The sequence below is a fragment of the Penaeus monodon genome, chromosome 26 (assembly GCF_015228065.2).
Source record: "Penaeus monodon isolate SGIC_2016 chromosome 26, NSTDA_Pmon_1, whole genome shotgun sequence".
NCBI classification, from domain to species: Eukaryota; Metazoa; Arthropoda; class Malacostraca; order Decapoda; family Penaeidae; genus Penaeus; species Penaeus monodon.
Genome location: NC_051411.1, coordinates 871259 through 891258, shown reverse-complemented (window position 1 = coordinate 891258; position 20000 = coordinate 871259). Strand labels below are relative to the sequence as shown.

At 39.7% G+C, this 20000-nt stretch overlaps 1 protein-coding gene across 1 annotated transcript in view; it reads left to right on the top strand.

Annotated features, from left to right (window-relative positions):
* LOC119589813 (rab5 GDP/GTP exchange factor-like) overlaps nt 1-7699 on the top strand; it is a 12770-nt gene extending 5071 nt beyond the window's left edge. The window contains exons 3-12 of the mRNA XM_037938383.1: nt 1286-1446; nt 1585-1673; nt 1812-1977; nt 2203-2332; nt 2440-2537; nt 2782-3041; nt 3791-3922; nt 4203-4313; nt 4976-5101; nt 6275-7699. Of these exons, the coding sequence (XP_037794311.1) occupies nt 1286-1446; nt 1585-1673; nt 1812-1977; nt 2203-2332; nt 2440-2537; nt 2782-3041; nt 3791-3922; nt 4203-4313; nt 4976-5101; nt 6275-7072 (2071 nt within the window). The 3' untranslated portion in view covers nt 7073-7699. The remainder of the gene's footprint in view (nt 1-1285; nt 1447-1584; nt 1674-1811; nt 1978-2202; nt 2333-2439; nt 2538-2781; nt 3042-3790; nt 3923-4202; nt 4314-4975; nt 5102-6274) is intronic.
* The last annotated feature ends 12301 nt before the right edge of the window (nt 7700-20000 follow it).

The window sequence follows — 20000 nt, the reverse complement described above, 5'->3', positions numbered from 1 at the left end:
AGAAGGGAGTTATGATGTAAAAGAACAATACATAAATTTCATTTGTCATGGTAATATGACATCACCTGATTTGTTTATGCTTATGCTGCCAACACCAAGCTGAGTCTGCATCACAGTTACACTGAACTTGCTTAAGATTGGGTGGCAGAAGCAGCTCCCTGGTGGCCTGGTATCAGCTGGAGTGTTCTTTATTGTTTTAAGTGTCTGATTGTTATCTTGTGGGCTGACCCTTTGTGTATGAATGATAAATAGGGAACAATAGGGAATGCTAGTCATGATAAAATGGCAGAAATACAGAGTGGATCTTGTTTTAGTTCCAACAGTTTAGTGTTTACACATAAATTCAAAACCAGTTCTTCATTTGAAAGGATAAGAAAAGCAAGAAATTTTGTCTTGGTTTGACTCTATGAATGTATTACCAAGCATCACAGAATATATTATATGGATTATACATTCTATACAAGCAAGCAAAATGGAAGTTATAATTCTGAATGCATGGCTGGATACTGCCTTTTCAGTAACATGATTAAGGTTGCATACAGAATATGAATGTAACTGCAGAAAAGAAATTATGATAAAAAGCTGTTATTTTGAACAAGATTATTGTAGTGTGTGATATATATTGGTGAGCCACTATGTCGCAAGAATTTCAGCCCTTTAGTGAAATCAGCGCTGTACATTTACGGTAATATATTGTTCTTTTTTCTCATTGTATTGAGTATTTCAAATCTGGAATAAAAACCTTATTTCATCTTTCCTTGAATCTGTGGGATTTTTTTTTTTACTAATGCTATCAATTTTGATGGTGTTATTTTTATTATAGACATTTTAATTACTATAATTTTATTGACAGTAGTGACAATATAAGAAATTTGGGGGTTAATGATTCATATATCCTATAACATATTTTCCACGTCATGTGTTTAATTTTCAAGAGTTTCTGGTTTGTTACATTTTATACTGTAAGAGGTGTTTGGAAACAGATCATATAAAATGATTCTGCTATCTCATATACTGTGTAGTGCCTGTTTTGTGTGTATTTGACAATATTGCTATGATCCGAGGAAATCTGGTCCATCACTTGCTCACAGCTAGGATAAAACAGACTAAATATGAACAATGAAAAGCCAACTATGAGAAAGTATAGGGTTGGTAGTCAGTGGACAGCATTTTCCAGTTGTGTTTTCAAGAGGCATGCAGCAGTTTATGGGTTAAAGATAAATTTTATTGAGTACTGCCAATTTTATCCTGAGTCTGACTCGACCTTTTACTTTTGCATATCTAGTAAGGTGAGTCGCTCTGTCAGTGATGTGTCTGAGCTGACATCAACTGCAACTTCTTTGATGAGCCGCAAGTTTGATCGCTTTGAAGAAAAAAGGCGACAGCAACTCGATAAAAGAACAAAAGCCGTGAAATCGATCTTTCGGAAATCACAGAGTAATAAAGGTTAGTCTGGTCTGTGTGGCAAATTTGGGGAAATTGTCTTGTAAGAGACTATATTTAAATAAACTGGTGCACAAAAGAATATTAAATTTCTTTTAAGTTATTTAATTTCCTAAATATTCTGTTTCATTCTCTTTCAAGACCCAAATAAGGCAGAGCAATGGAAGGCAACCAGACAGCTCAGTTTTGAGTCCCAGAGTGTTGGGCAGGAGTTCAATGAATTCCTAAAAGTAGGTCGAAACAATAGTTGTTGGTTGAAAATTTGGTAAAGATGTTTAGTATAAAGAATCTTATATCCTTTATTGGGTATTACTGCTTGATGTTGATGATATGCACTTGTTTTAAAGTATTGCATGATTCCTCCTTAGACTCTAAACAAAGATGTGCAAGTGAGGGTCAGCAAGCAGATCAATACGTTTGTGGAGAAAATGTTACGCTGTGTGGAGTTTCAGTCAGTTGATGAGTCTGGAGAACAGGTGCATGACTTCTACAACTCCATGAATGAAATGATCACCATGCAGAGTTCTTATCAAGGTTAGTTACTTTCAATTTCCTTATGATATGTCCACAAATATGTGCTTCATTCCAGATGCTGCCTTCTCCCAAGGAAACTAATGACTATATATTTAAACATATGAAATACCCATGCATTATTTGTGTATTAAGAATAGTTTAATTAAGATTTTACCATTATTATTTAGGTCAGAGAAGTTAAAAGAATATGAGCCCAAATTAATTTATGTCTTCTTGGAACTGCAGAACTGACACAGGATCAGATTGATAGAATCAATGAACTGACAGAGCGATATGTGACAACCAGGCTTTACAAGGCATTTATTGGTGCTGTCAATGCTATTTCTGAAGAAAAGGATCTTGCCATTCAGAACAGGTAAGGTTTTGTTTTCTGTTTTCTGTTTTTGATTTTCTGGGAATATTTACAAATACCTTTTATGAGGAGAGGAGTGTAAACTGACATAATCAAACGCATCTCCCCAGAATCCGCAGCTTGGCTTGGGTCAGCAGCCAGCACTTGGAGTGTGGTGTTGACGAGACAAAGGAGGAAGTGCGTGAAGCTCTAGATCTTGTGATCACAGGTGATTGTTTTTTCTAATTGTGTTTATGCTTATGACTTTTTAAATTGAATTTACATTTATGGAATTGAGTTTACATGTAAATTTCAGGTTATCTGTTCACATATTTGCTATATGGACAAACATCAGATTGAATATTGATTTTTTGTCTATATGGTTAGTTATTGTTTTATTTACTCAAATTTTATAATTCATAATATTAATATATATCAATTTTTATAGTTTATATCTTGGCTTTCGTTTACAGAACTGATTGACGTTAACAGTAAACGTGTCCCTTCAGACAAGCTGAAATGCCTTGTGTCATCTAGTCATCATGTCCTGAATCTCTTGAAACTGTCCAAAGGAGGGACCCCTGCATCCGCTGATGATTTCCTTCCAGCTCTGATATACTGTGTTCTTCAAGCAAATCCTCCATTGTTACACAGCAATATTTTATACATTACTAGTTTTGCACAGCAGACAACTCTTCAGAGTGGTGAAGCTGGATATTTTTTTACAAATCTAGTAAGTCTTTGTCACTGATTTTGATATTGGAGGTGGCATTGGCTAAGTTGTATTTGATTGGTAATATACAGTAATATAGAAAGGCAAAGAATTTTGTTTGTGTAGAAGTAAACATTTTTTATGAAAGCAAAGAGGAATCAGTGTTTTAATAATTAAAACTGGAGAAAAATCTGTTTTGTATCTCCCTAAAAGGGATTTGTATGTAAGAGCAGAAAGTCTTACTGTTTAACCCAATGCTGACGGGCATGGTATGTACGTATTTGCCATGCCCATTGTGAGTTTACTTTCTTAATCATTTTAACACATAGATGGCTACACCTGTACTAAGTCACCAATGAGCCAATTACGAGTACTGTCTGTCTCACCTGTTCACCCTTTTCCTTGATTTATGAAAATATTTTACATTATGTTATTTTGCTGTTACTAATGTTTATAACATTATAGTAATATAATGTTTATAATAAAAATAACACCATCAATATTCATAGCATTAGTAAAAAATATGTTTTTCCCGCCAATTCAAGGAAAGGAGAAATTAGGTAAGGTCACAAGGTCTACTAATCGACTCCTTTGTGGCTAAGCGCTAGCAGAGCCATCTATGTGCCTAGACATTAAAAAAAAAAAAAAGATAAGCACATTTTCCCAATTTTTTATGCATTTTCCCTGGCAGCAAGTGGTTAAAAGTTACCATCTCATAAATTTTTAGTTAAGGAAGACAGAATTTAATTTTCCCCTGACTATTCTTGCAGTGCTGTGCAGTTGCATTTATTGAAAAGTTAACTGCAGAAAGCTTGGGGCTAACAGAGGATGAATTCAAGCGCTATATGTCTGGAGAAGCTCTTCCTCCTAATGCTCTGGATGGCGACACGTGGCTGTGCGAGGTAAGTCATCCTTCTCCATGTGAGTTAGGACTCGCTGGTTCCTTTTCAGTGGATCAGTTTTCAAAGGGAGAATTATCATTTTGCCTGCTGAATTATGGTGCTGCATTATATTGTATTGGTTTTTGCTATAAACCATGGGGATAGAAATAATACTAAAGGTAGAAATTTACTGTGGTAATTAAATGTGGCTTAAATAATAACTTAGCTTTATGTACAGCATAATTTAATACCTAAAGTTATTCCTAATGATTTTCCTTTTTTTTTTATTTTTTTTATTAAGGGTATGAGGGTCATGCAGCAAAATCTGAAGACTCTGGATGACCTGAAGACGCGCATGGATCGTCTCATGACCGAATCCGATACACTGATTGATGAGATGGACAGCTTAGAGGTTAGTGAAAAGGAGGATTGAAAAGCTGTAAATAGGAATTATAAAGATGTGCATGTAAAGTCCAAATGATTATTTACCTTGTAGACAGTTATTTGTAATTTTGATTTGTTTAATAAATAGTTGGTTGTTGGCATCGAGCGTTCAACTGGTTGTTGATGTTCAGGCATGATCCTAATCCCTTTTCATATTTTCTTAATCACACAGAATAATGCAGGAACAGTGATTTAAAATAAAAGAACGGTTTATTATAAAATAATTTGAATTAGAAATAATATAAATTTTCTCATGGGTTGCTCTCTAAATCTGGTTGCGTCACAGCAATCACATGACCAAAAATTAGGGCATGAGACTTACGTGAGCAGCCAGAATGTACAAGTCTATGCTAGGTAAGCAGTCTATTACCATTTGGATAAAGCAGATTAACAGACAAATATGGACATTGTAAAATAGCAAAAAAACTAAAAGCGCTTATGCATAAAAAGAGAAAATAATTGAAAATAATACAAACGGTTTGCATATACCCGGCCTACAAGCAGTGCACCCATCAGAGCAGCTATTCATGTAAGCTTAATACCCATATTTTGGTCCAAGAAATTGCAGTGAAGCAACCAGATCCAAGGGGTTAAAGCAAAGAGTAACAATTTTTATTCTCAACACGCTAGACAAACGTGACAAAGGAGGTGACAGCTGTGATGGAGAGGACACCCTTACACATCCGTCCACGTCAAGCCAACATCGATGAAGAGGTCCCAGCATCAGACCTTCTCCCTCCTCCCCTCACACCACAGGTAGATCGTGCAAAAGGCATGGATGAATAACTGTAATAGGTCCACTTTACTTGCATCCTGTAAGGTTTGGGTGGGATATAGTACATAGTTTTTTGTTTTAGGCATTTCTGTCCTTCTGTTACTGCAGACGAAAAGGACTTTGGTTTTTCCCTATTACTGACATGCACTGCTTTTTTATTTTAAACTTTGCAAGGACTTGTTTTCTCAGTCTTGTTATATTTATTTTTACGTATGTTTTATGGTTAGTTTGATTAACTCACCGTACATTTAAGTAGTATTATTATATCCCCTTTTTATACAAATTGTGAAAGGGAAAAAAATGCTAGACCTCCTATGAGATGAATCAAATGCATGAAAATTCTGTTGTTGTTTTTTTCATCTCCTTCCTCAGTCTGTAGAACCTCACCTTAATGCTGATGTTGGAAGCACCTAATCTGGATGTCAAGAAAAGGTGAAATTTGGAGGTGATGTAACACTAGCCGTAGGGGTGGCACATGTTTGCTTGGAGGAAGTGTGCTGGTGTTTGCTTTCTGAAATAGCAGTGAGCTAGAATGTGTAAATGATGGTTTCCTATTTCATCATCTTATATCTTTATCTTCTGTGTTTTTGGTGTTCAGAAAAGTTTTGTTGGTGTTTGTTGGTGTTTCTTATGGGAATTTAGATTGATTAGTTAGAGCAAGGGTTGGCAACAGGGGTAATAAAAGTATTCAAAGTATTCTGTGATGACTCCAGCCATTTGGTTCTTTGTGATGGTTGACGGATGAAAAAGGTTGCTGACCCTTGGTCTAGAGAGAAGGACTTTGTACTTATCTTAGAACTATATAAAGTAAATAACTTACTGGAGAATGTAAAACAATAGGGTTATTAGGTACAGTTTGCATATGCTTTATTGGCTGGTGAATTAGTTAGTTGGGTTTGTAGAAAACAAATACATGTACTTGAAGATCATCAAGACGACTTTTTTTATTCCCTGATTAAAATAATGCCAGTTTGTAAACTAAAGGAAACTGAAAGGGATTCCATTTTTTTCTCATTTAACTCAGTTGTTAAATTTATAGGGAAGATTAATTTATGAAAAAATGTAAAGTGATAATGGGTGTTTGATTGGAAAGTAATTTTCAATTTTGTTATGTTAAAGTTAATTTGATTTTTTTTTTTTTTTTTTATCCCTAGACACTAAAGGATGGAGGTCAGCAGCCTGGAGCAGAAAACTTGCTGTCGTCTGCTTCGGATGCAGCAGCAGCAGGAGGTCTCCTCTCACCAATAGGTTCAGATGCTCCTCTCAGTCCAGACATTCTGGCTGCTCAACAGTCCCTCTCATTTCTTCAGGGCTTGTCAGATCTAGACTCCGGAATGTTATCAAATGGGGAAAACGATAATGAGAATTCATCCCGGAGCAGAAGTGCAGCTAAAGATGGCCAGTCCAGAGCCAAGGACTCATCTCTACCAGACTTGTTGGACCCCTTTGATAACCTTGTTGTGGGTGATGCACCCAGCAGTTTACCACCAATCTTAGATCCCACAGTCTCATGTTCAAACCCTTTCCTGAATTCTGCAAACTCACCAAAGCCTCCTGGATTGCCTGGAGCATATTCTTCCCTGCAGCCAAATAGCTCTTCTCAGCACACTGCAGCATCAAGCTCTTCCAGTTCAACAGTGGGTGACTCTTCTCTGTACACTGGCTTCACCGTTCAAGGAGGAAGAATCCCAAACATCCCGTGTGATACAGGCCACTTCCCCTACGCATCGCCGTGTGACCCCCTGTCTCCACCGCTTGAGACGCCACAGCCTTCTCTCCCGCCGCCGTTAATTCCCATGGCCTCTGGAGGGGATGGAGGGAGCACAAGGACGTCATCTGGGGGCAGCACTCCTAGATCTTCAGAGAAACAGCCACTGAAGAAGGAGGACACTATTGACAAAGTGTACAATGTTTTAGGGGATATTGTGCAGACTTTTGATAATCTCTTGTAGTTGGATTGTTTGACTCAACATTTTTCCAGACTAATTCAAGTTGGCTTACAAATACAATTATAGTGTAATTATAGCTATAGTTATGGTAAGTATAGTTCTGCAGGCTTTTGGCATCATGCAAGTTTGTAAGTGGCAGATGTCACATATAGTGCAATTTTTTTCTTTAATGCTGGTGAAGAGATTTCAGAGTTAAAACATATTATAACATTGAAGACAGCAAAGGGTAAACTACTGTGCATTAATTGAGTACCATGGAAGGAGCGGCATGAGAAAAAGTCACATTGGGCTAAGAAAGGTGTAAAACTCCTTGAAACTTTACCGTCTTTATGACAGGAAAAATAGCTTTTAATTAAGTATAGCGTTTGAGTAAGTAATAATGAGTAGGAGTCCTTCAAGCCAGTTTTTATTCATGCTATTCATAGTCATATAATTTCATCAATATAATTTCTTTAGTCCTACCTACTGTTATCTTTTGGCATTATTATGTATTTGGATGTGGTGCAAGGTTTATATTTAGCATGAGTGAATGCAGTATGTGAAGGAGATATCTGAATAAACATATAATATCAAAATATGTGTATGTGTAAATTTGTACAACTGTTTACAGTATGTAACACACACACACACACACATGCATATATATATATATATATATTATATATATATTATATTATATAAAATATTAATAATAAATTATTATATAAATATTTTATATAAAATAATAATATTATATATAATATATATAAATATATATTATATATAAAAATTATATATATTATTATAATATTATTATATTATAAATTTGAAATTTGTTAATATATATATATATATATTATATATATTATATAAGTTATATATTATATATTTATTAATATATTTTTAATAGATTTTATATATCATATATATGTATAATATATGCATATATATAATATTATATATATAATTTTCATAATTTGATATATATATTATTTGATATATATATATGCATATATATGCATATATATATGCATTTATATATGCATATATATGATATATTATATCATATATATATATAATTATATATATAATATATATATTAAAATTATATATATATATATATAAAATATATATATATATATATATGTATATATATATATATATATATAGGTGTGTATGTGTGTGTGTGGTATGTGTGTGTGTGTTACGCGTGTGCCTACGCATTCATGTGTTTGTTGTGCACATTTATGTGTGCATGTGCATATGCAAGCATGGATTGGTGTAATCCAGTACTGACAGAATGGCTTTATATAATTTTATTTTTATGTCTGGGGCTTCTTGTCAACAAAATTTGTACCACCAAGGCTGGTGGACTGCTTAGTTTTATGCATATATCTTTATTTATGAGTAGTTTTCGTGATGACTTTGTGTTTTTGTTCACTATTTATTTAATGGAACTTGGTAGTTTAGTAAATGAGTTGCAATAGATTATCAGTTTCATATGAAATGTGTTTTTGCACCAACATTACATTTTTGAAGGCATTGGGTTATCATAATCCTGTAGGTTTAGCACTTTAAGAAAACTAGTCATTTTTATTCAGAGGGAGTCGTTGCAGAGAGGCAACTTAGTAGGATGGACCAAAACTTCTGGAACCAACATCATCGTTGTCAATTATTGATGACTTCCATACTGCAAGTCGTTTTATGTACTATTTTGGGGAGGCTTAAGCAGCCTAATCTTTAAAAGAATGTGATAAGGTCGCCTTGAATTGACATGATCAGGATAATATAATTCTGAATACGTTTATGACTTGGAAAACTCGGGTACAGTGTTGTTCAGTCTTCCCTTTAGATAAATTGGGAGTAAAGCAAGCACACAAACTTTTTTCAAAAGAGTTTGTGTTCTCATGAACATGGTCAAATTAATTGTTTCCTCAAGAGCCTGGTTTTTGAGTACTTTGAAGAAGTGTTGAATCAAGAGTTAATGGATTAAATTACTAAGTGCAACTTCTTTATATAAGAAATGTTAGTGGTAATGGATACTGTTTACTATGTATTTGGTATGCATTCCAGTCATGGTTATGAATGTCTATATTTGCAATAAAGGTACTATATTTAAATTTATCATTTAAGAATGGATGGAGAACAATCAACTCTTGATTGTTTTGTGAAAGGTTTTTGTGTGTATATATAAATTAATATATTTACAGTATTGTTTGCCAGACATCCAAAGAAAATATAAATTATGAATGTCATTTAAAAAGGTTTATGTTATTTACTGAATGTATAGTGTTCATTGCTATCTACATATTAAAAAGATGAAAACTTGAGTCTGTTTTGAAACCAAAGGAGACACTTTTATCACTAGAAAATATTTTACATTTAAAATCCCCCTGCCACTACTCCCATGTATGTTGTTTCCTTGGACCTAAGCCCTGGACTCGACTAATTTTGCACGGGCTTCTCTTCTTCCCATTTCCTTTTCCTTCTCTTCCCCAACCCTTCTACCACTTTTTAAGATGTGAGAGCTGTGTTGAAAGCATGAAAGGCTGACAATATGCCTGTCTATGACAAGGACTAGAGAAGACTTTCTTGCCTGCCTTGTCAACTATGATGCAGTATCCGGACAATACTATACCATCCCTCCTAAAGGCCATCCTAAGTCCCCCACCAATATTGGCAAGATTACTTTCCCTGGACATGACTTCCCCTTTAAAGTTTACATTACCCCCCCCCCTGTTAATGTCAATTGTTAGCGTAAAGGCCAGCCTGCCAAACAGCTCCACAGCCCAATGTTCTCTGTGCTCAACCAAGGTCTATATGAATGCTTATATAGACCTTGTGCCCAACCAGGTCATGATCGATCAAACTGCTCAGCACAATCGCGCACCAGTGCCAATTGTGGTGGATCTCATAATGTATTTTATAGGGGCTGCCTTATATGCAAATTTGAGTCTTAAGTGGCAAATAACACATTAAATCTCTACCACTATTCAAAAGCCAGATGCTCTCTACTTCCCCGATTCCTACCCCTCTTCATTATCGCTCAACTCGTTGCATAAAACAAACTAAACATTCCACCCTTTCTTCTACCACACCCTCTCTTACACAGCCCCCCTAACGGAAGCCGCCTTGCCGCGGTGGGGGGGCTTGAGGTCCCAATGATCTGGTGAGCCGGACCAGAGGGCTACCCATACAGGAGGGGTCACCAGTGAGGGATGAGACAAAATGGCTTCCTGGTGCACCAAGGCCTATGAGAGGGGATGGTGCACCCACCCCTGGTTCATTCCAGCTTGGACCAGGGAGAGCTCTCCCACGTGTGTTTGCCGTGCGTGGCATCCCATATTACCAGGAGACAGGAGTCCTGGAGGTTGAGCGATGCTGCACGCTGCGCCCTGCAGCTAACAACACACCTCTTTGGTCCTTTATTCTGGTTAGACGGGTTGATCAAGGCCTGGTCAAGTCAATCGGATGGTCAAATATGGCTAGGATCAAGCAGGCACTATTCAGTCGGTAACACATAGGTCCCGCGACTGCCGTCAGTACTGTAATAGTACAATTACTCCTTACCTCTGTGGCTGTTGGGAGATTTTGAACCCAACTATGGCTTCCCCTCGTTGGACTCCATGGTGGGTGGGGGTGAGGAAATGAAGAATTCCAATTTGTATGAGTACTACAAGTTTACAAAGATCTAGCTCTCTCCCTGACGACCTACGCAATCCCCCGACCATTCCCTCTGGAACATCACATGTTGTCACTTTGGAACCAAAGGGCAAGAACGGGAATCGTAATGGTTCCCGGGCTCCCAAACCAGGTAAGAAGGGGAAAAGTCCTCCTCAGTCCACTAAGGAAATCTTACCTGGTAAATATGAAAGCATTTCATATAGTAAGTACCTAGTAGTCAAGACCATTGATGGTGTATCAATCATGGATCTTGATATTTTCGAAGTACATCGAAAAATTGTTGAAGTACGTCAACGTGATCCTCGCATCACCCCACAGCGAGATGGTAGCCTGATAGTTGAGGTTTCGTCACCAGACGAGAGTGACCGTCTGCGTGCGATATGCGACATTCCTGGGTCTCAAGTTTCATGTTCTCGCAAAACCCTCAATCAGTGTAAGGGAATTGTCTTTTCCCCAGACCTGATGAGGTATTCTGAGGAGAAACTGTTAGAGGAACTAGAGAATTTTAATGTAGTGGCAGTAAAACGTTTTAAGAAGAAAGTTGATGGTTTGGAACAGTCGACACCAGCTCTTCTAACATTTAACACGTTAGTCCTTCCAGAATCGATTAAGTTAGCATGGTACCACCTCAAGGTAAAGCCATATGTGCCCAAACCTATGCGGCGCTTCCACTGCCAGGGTTATGGGCATGGAGCCAACTGTTGCCGTTTTAAAGAAAATGGGCAACTAAGAGTATGTGTAAAGTGTGGTACAACAGGTCATCAAGGAGATGACAGCTGCCCAGGTCCAATATGCTGTTACCACTGCAAAGAAGCTCATGAAGCTTCTTCAAAGCAATGTAAAAGGTACAAATTTGAAAAGGAAGTATTGGTAATAAGGAGCAAGGAGAAAGTTTTCCAGAGGCAAAGCGACGTGCCCGTGTGCTGTTTGCACAGCCAGGTAGGTCCTTTGCTTCGGTTCTAGCCCATCCTCCTTTCCACCAACCCTTGCCCTCCAATGCTTCTTACAACACACACTCTGCCACTTCCTTTAACCCTCAGTCCCAAATTGCTGACACTGCCTCTGGTGAGTTGCTCCACCAGAAACGGAGTAGAAGTGAGGGGTCTATTGAGGAGACTCCTCCTCCCAAAGTAAGGTCTTTGGAGCCATCATTTAAGGCTCCAGAGGCCTCAACGGTGACAGCTCCAGCTGCCACCACATCTGCTGCTAGGCAGAATGCCCCTAAAGTAAAGGCTCAGGCACGCCCTTTGCCCAGGCAAAGGAATCCTGAACCTGTGCAAAAGACTGCCACAACATCCACAGGGGCCTCCGCTGCTAGAAGAATGCCCCTGAAGCAAAGGCTCAGGTCCGTTCTCTGCCCAGGCAAAGAAATCCTGAACCTGTCCAAGGGAAACCTGTGGAAACTAGTTCCACAGGTAAGCAACCATTAAAAAGGTACTCCCAGGATCATGGAAAGGGACAGCCTAAAGATGTGGGGCAAACCTTGACCATGAAGAAATAATATAAAGAACTGGATACCCTAATCCAATGGAACTGTCAGAGAATTCATGCAAAATGGGAAGAACTGCAACATCTGATAGTTTTATATAATCCAGTTTGTGTATGTCTACAAAAGATTATGACTAGGGAAAATTGTACCATTTCCCTGAGAGGATTCCAAGTTCAAATCCATTATGGGACCTTTGACAATGGACCTCATGGAAGAGTAGCAGTAATGGTACGTCAAGATATTCCCTTCCAGGCCATCCATCTGCAGACAACACTGCAGGTGAAGGCTGTGAGAATAGGCTTGACACGACCTTACACTGTTGCATCCATCTACATTCCTCCACATAATCTGAACATTAATGATTTGGAAAATCTACTTCAGCAGTTGCCACATCCATTTCTACTCTTGGGAGATTTCAATGGTCGGCATCACCTCTGGGGAGACACTTTGTGCAACCCTCGAGGAAGGGCCTTGGAGTCCTTGTTCTTAAGAGTAGATGCAGTTTTACTGAACAATGACACTCCCACACATTTCCAAATTCAAACTGGGACATTCTCCAATATAGACCTATCAATAGGCTCACCTGATTCACAGTTGAACTTCATTTGGCAGGTCATGGAAGACTTACATGGAAGCGACTACTTTCCAATAATTTTGGAGGAGGTGAATGGTATTCCAGTCAATGGAGTGCAGAGATGGCGACTTGAACATGCGGACTGGAATCTTTTTAGATCAACTGCAGTATTGCAAGGATCTGTGAATGATTTCCAGTGTATTCAAGATGCTGTTAATCACTTCACATCACGAATTCACCTGGCAGCAGAAGCATCCATTCCCAAAAGTAGCGGGCATTACCATCGACCTCCGGTACCATGGTGGTCTGATGAATGCCAACAAGCTGTCAGAGCTAGAAAAGCTGCATTAAGGCAGTTGAAATGACAACCTTGATCAATTACAAAAAGACCCGAGCCAAGGCCAGACATGTGCTAAAGGAGGCTAGACGGACGTCGTGGAGACAGTGTCTCCTCAATTAACTCTGGGACCCCCTTAGCATGGGTATGGGACAAGGTGCGTAAGATTGCTGGAAAGAGCACATCCATATCACAACCTGCTCTGAAGATAGATGGCATAATCATCACAGACAAAAAAGATGTTGCAAATGAGCTAGCTAAATCCATGGCAGAGATCTCCTCTGGAGCATCTTACACTGCTCGATTCTCCACTCTTCGGGCTGAACAGGAACAACACCCAGTGTCGTTCTTCAGTAGGATTGCAGCAGAACTTCCAAATAACTTGCCATTTTTGCGCAAGGAGATGGACTCTGCTTTGCAGTTCTGCCGTAAGACTGCCCCAGGAAGTAACGATATTCCATACCAAATGATATCTCACTTACCAGAGTGCTCCCAGAAGTTCCTGTTAGACCTATTCAATAGGATATATAGGGAGGGCACAGTGCCATCCACATGGAGAGAAGCTATTATCATTCCTGTTCCTAAACCTGGCAAAGATGCTTCTACACCAGGAAATTACAGACCAATTTCTCTCACCAGCTGCATCTGCAAGCTGATGGAGAAAATGGCAAACTTCAGGTTGACATGGCTGCTAGAAAAAGAAAACGTGTTGACCCCATATCAATATGGCTTTAGAAAATTGAGATCGACCACAGATGCACTTGTGAGGATGGAAACTGCTATACAGAATTCCTTCGCACAACGACGTCACATGATAGCAGTTTCCTTTGACCTTGAAAAGGCCTACGATACTACTTGGAAGCATGGCATACTCATGAAGCTGTATGACATTGGTTTAAGAGGAGCATTACCTACCTTCATACAAAGCTTCCTTGCTGACAGGAAGTTTAGAGTTCGGGTAGGAAACAGTTTCTCTAACCTGGAAGATCAGCTGGAAGGGGTCCCACAAGGGAGTGTCATAAGTGTGACCCTGTTTGCCATTGCTATAAATGACATCGTAAAGGTTGTTCCAAGTGCGGTCTCATGTAATCTGTATGTGGATGACTTTACACTGTACTGCTCAGGAGGAAGCTTGCAGGATGTGCAAGGACATATGCAGACTGCAATAAATCAGGTTGCACAGTGGGCAACATATCATGGGTTCAAATTTTCTCCAAACAAGACCATGGCTATACATTTCCACAGACGAGGACAGTTCCATCCTTCCCTCTATTTAGGAGAAAACCCACTGCAATTTGTCCAAGAGGTGAAGTACTTGGGTCTAATTTTTGACTCAAGACTTACATGGGTGTCTCACATCAAACAGTTAAAAGTGAAGGCTACAAAAGCGCTTAGTATTTTGCGGGTTCGTTCACATTTAACTTGGGGTGCAGACCGCACAACGCTTCTATGGCTTTACCGAGCGCTTATTCGTAGTAAGCTTGACTATGGATGTGAAGCTTATTCATCTGCATCTCTCACTGTTCTCCAGATGTTGGACTCAGTTCATAATGAAGCTCTCAGAATCTGTACTGGGGCTTTCAGGTCTTCGCCTATGGAGTCCCTGTATGCCGAGAGTGGAGAACCACCTCTTTCATTACACCGGGACTACATGAACCTGATTTACTACACGAGACTACAAAGGATTCCGGGATCTCCTACATCCAGATTGGTTTTCAACCCCTTGAGGATAGCCGATCCTATGGTAGGAGAATGAGGAATTTTGTGGAAGAGCTTAATTTAAGTCTCACTAAGGTTCTGGCTGTTGGAATTCCCCAATCCCCCCCTTGGACTAATCAAGTCGAGCTGGATTTGGTCGGAATTGTGAAAGGGGAGAGATCTGAATCAGAAGTCAGAGAGAGATTTCTTCAGCACACTTCTAAGTACCAAGGATCAGATGCAATATATACAGATGGTTCGAAATCTGAAAATGGTGTGGGCTTTGCAGCAGTGAGCAGAAGGAAGACTGCATCTGGCAGTCTTTCTCTAGCAGCCTCGATCTTCACTGCAGAGTTACATGCCATCCTTGCAGCAGTTAAGATGACTAGAGATCTTACGAACCATTCTGTTGTAATATATTGTGACTCTCGTAGTGCCTTGCAAGCAATCAAGAGTTTAAACTCATCACATCCAGTGGTGAGGGAGATTCAAGATTGGCTTGCATTGATGTCAACACGTAAAAAGATAACTCTATGTTGGGTGCCAGCACACGCTGGTATCAGTGGGAATGAGCGAGCTGATCAGAAGGCCAAGGCAGCTGCCACTCACAGCCTTGTGATGCTTGTTTTCCTCTCCCACACACCGACCTGAAACCCAGCATAAGGAGTTGTCTTCGTGATAGATGGAGGCATACCTCTAGAAACAAACTGCGAGAGATTAGAGATGATCTTGGCAGTTGGGTGACCAGCATCCATCCCAACCGAAAAGTAGAAGTTGTATTAACAAGACTAAGAATCGGGCACACGAGACTGACTCATGGACCGATGATGGCTAAAAGTCAAGCACTTTGTGAGGGATGCCAAGAGCCATTAACGGTCGCACATGTAGTGGAAAGATGTGCAACATTCTCAGACCAAAGACGTATGTACTTGTCTCCCCCATATACACTGAAAAATGTATTGGGGGAGGATTGTGACATAGAAGGTCTTATTAGTTTCCTTAGGGAGGCTAATATTTTCAATAAAATTTAATTATGCATAATATTTATGCAATAACTTTATATACTTAGAGCATAATATTTATGCTTTGATTTTTAATATATTTATTGTTATTTGTAAGATATTTATTGATAGATTTTTAAGTTTTAAATATTCTAATATTTCTATCTAACAAGGTGTTCGCCGCTAATGACCTTAGCTGTTGACGCGGCAGACAATTTTAAATAATCAATCACTCTCTTACACAGCCTCTTTCTCCATCACTCAAACGTCTGTCTCCTCTTCTCCCCCTCATAAGGAACCCCTCATTTCTTTGATCTCTCCAACCAACTCCACTTCAGAAACTCTCGAGGGCATTCAGAACTATCAAATCATGACGCAAGCTAACATACCAGCACTTCCTCCATCCCCTTATCTCTGCTCCTAATCCCTCTACACTCAAAGCGACTGACGACATCCATCTTCCTCCTACTCGTAAATAATAGATGGGAGTATACAAAAATAATACTAAATACCCAGAAGCATGATTAGGATTTTGAACACCTGGGGCTTGTCTTTAGACGTGAACCTGATTTATTTGCCATATTTGAGAATAATAATCATTAGTGAGACACCCTGGTTCCACCAGTATTTTGAAAACTAACATTTCTTATTTCTTCTCTGTTTTAGCTGAAGATCGGGCTGTTTATAAAGCACTCAGTTCTGAAACTCCAAATGCTCACCCCCCTAACACACCATTACAAATACCTTTATATAAACGTAATCCTCAAAAGCGGTAAGCGCTTCCTTATCTAATCTCAGTGTCAACAATGTTGAAGCATAGGGCGCTAGAAGTGGCGGGGTTGATTGCTGGGGGGTGGGGTGGGGGGGGGAGCTAAGCTTAAGTGTAAGTTGGTAAAATGTGCCTGCTTTGATTGTGTTATGTGTTGTTGGATCCTATTTCAGTCATGAATTGTGCGTGGAAAATACGAGTTTTTGTAAGAATCTGTATTAGCGTGGTATGTTCTGTATTTCTGCTCGTGAGCGTTGTTGTAAGGAACCTTGTTTATTTATATCACTTTGAGTGTCTGTGGTTTTGAACATGCTTGTTAATCTGTGTGCTTGTCTGTGTATTCCCCCCTAATCCTTTGCTCGTTGTTGTCATGGGGGACCTAGGAGACTCGAGGCCCAATATAGGATTCATCCTTACCTTGGAATTCAGCCCTCGCATCAACTAATTTTCTAGGGTGTGAAAGCCATTCTGAAAGGAGGAAGACTGGCTTTGTGTCAGTCATGAACGGCCTCTGGGAGCCATGGGCATGGTATTCCCTTGGTTAATTGTCTACCCCTCATGGGGACCCTGAGGGGTATACAGTTTCCTCTCCCCGTTTATTTCAGGATCACCATGGCAAATAATGAAGATGTTTTACCCTTATTAGGGCATTAAGGCGTGCTCCTTCATCAACTAGCCTATCTATCTAAATTTGATTTCATTGATTTCCCGACCCCTGCCTCTCCTTTGACCACGGCTTCGACTGATGCTAATGCCACCCCCTCGATGTTTGCTGTCATCTCTATCCATTCATCATCCACCCAGGTCATTACTCAGCCTTCGGAATACACCCCTTCTTCTCTCTCAACATCTCTCACTCCATCATCTATTGCACAGTCTTCTTTATCGTCTACTCCCACCCCCTTATTACTACTCTTCATCCTTATTGTCCTCCCAATAGTACTACCTCTCTCCATACCACCCCATCTTCCTCCCGCCCTCGTCCTTCTACTGCCTCCATCTCTGCAAACCTTTTGTCCTGTCCGTCCATATCGGCTTACATGTGCCAATTGTGGTGGCTCCCATAATGTATTTTGTAGAAGGTGCCCTGCCTACAAGTTCGAATCCGAGGTAGCAGTTCTCAAACCAGGCCTACTCTACGTGAGGCCAGACAAGAAGCGCGCCGAAGAGGTTTTTCTCTTTCAACTTATTCCAAAACTGTACCTCTCTCTGCTCCTCCCCCTATCTCCTCAAGAAATCTCAGCATCTCTCCCAGTATCTCTTCCTTCTACCAACCTATCTCTACTCCCTCTCTCCCCCAGTCAAATTCCTTTTCCAGTCTAAAGCCAGGCACTCCAATTTCTACCATTTACCCTCCCCCCCTCCTCACTCTACCTGTCGCACCAGACAACCTAAACGTAACACTCCGTCTTCTCCTTCCACATCCTCTCCTACACCCACTTCTTTCTCTGCTCCTCGGACATCCATTCCCTCTTCTCCTCCACATAAGAAAACCTTTGCTTTTCAGACCCCACTCAACTCCCCTCCAGAAACTCTTGAAGACATCCAAAAGTTCATAAACATGACCCAAGAGAATGATCCACTCCCTCATCCATCCTCTAATCCCTTTAGTCGTTCTACATTCAAAGTATCTGCCGATATCCATCCTCCTCCTTCTCAAGTTCTCCCTAACCGTCATCTTTCCCACTCAACCAAAAAACACCTCATCCTCTCCTCCTCCATGTACATAGCCAACCCCCTCTTCCTTCCCCATTACTCTTACTATCCCCACTTATATGCTCATCTGACTCCCTTAAGTCAAAACAATGTCCTTCCGTAGATCCCTCTCCTCCTGACACTCTTCCCGATACTTCACCATCATCCCCTGTTCCCTAATTTCATTTTCAGGATTCTTCTCTTACTTCCACAACTATCGGTTTTTACCGTAGTACCATTTGATTGGTTCATAATTGCTCTTTTGCAAATTTCCCATACTGTGTCACTATCCCTTCCTCAGACACATGCTTTCCATTTGATCTGATCGCCTTTTACCTTTAACCACATCCTCTTACAAATCCCCACTGCATTCCATTTGCTCCCCCTCTGTACCCTTTTCACTAATATTCTATCCTACAGCGTTCTACAGCCTTTGACATCTAACACATCTTATCCTGATCATTAACTAATTTCCAGCCTTTTTGCCATAATACTTTACCATAGTGCTACATGACCTTTGATGTCTAGCACATTTATTTCTTCTAATCATTAACCATTGTCTGCGTATTGTGAGGGTGTCCATGTGTAGTTGTGTCGATACGTGTTGTGATGCCAACAGTTTTAGTGTAACTGTTCATGATGAACTTGATTGCTGAGGTGTTAATCTTTTCTAATTTCCTAATATTTGTTCGTGTGTGTATCCCACACTGCTGCACAATACTCCAGTGTTGGGCGGACAAGTGTATTGTAAGCTATGTGTTTAGTGTTTTGTGTACAGCCGTGTAAATTCCTCCTCAGGAAACCCGGTGTTTTGTTGGCTTTACGTTGTATGTTGTCTATGTGCGTGTGAAACTTTGTGTTGGTGTGTAGTGTGATTCTTAGGTGTTTGTGTGATGGTGTGTCGGGTAAATGTTGTGAGTGAATTGAATATGGGAATTTTATAGATGTGTGGGAAGGGTGAAATTTATGCCTGACCGAAAGTTCATTTACAGTGTGACTTCCCATTGCTCAAGGGAGTCTAGGTCAGTCTGGAGGAGGTTACAGTCATCACGTGTCTTAATTGGTCGATAGATGAGGCTGTCGTCAGCAAAAAGTCTTGTTGTTGAATCAGGGGTGGATAGTAGGAGGTCATTTATGTAGAGTAGGAAGACGAGAGGGCCTAAGACGGTACCCTGGGGGACACCAGAAGAGACAGAAACGGAGCTGAATATAGTAACGTCAAGGAGTCCGGTTTGAATGAAAAGCAATGACCCAGTGAAGAGTTTGTCCAGTGATTCGGAGAAACCATAAAACTTTCCGCAGTTTTAGTTATCAGTATTACTATAAGCACCAGTCATATATATACTAGTGATAATATTATAGAAATACAGATGATGATGATGATATATGATGACGATGATTGAGATAAAGGTACAGTGATGATGATGACGAATATGATGATGATGACGATGAAAATGATTCTAATACTAATACTAAAACTATTACCATCACTATTCCTAATACCCCCCAATCCCTTGCTCGGTGTTGCCGTGGGTGGCCTTAGGAGGCAGAGACTGAGGCCCAATGTAAGGATCACTCTGCCTTGGTCCTCGCTTCAACTAATTTTGCAAGGTTTATCTACTCCCCCTTTCCTCTCTTTCTCTTCTTCATCCCCTGCTGTCCACTTATCCAATCGTTAACTCATATTTACCCTTTTCGCCACATT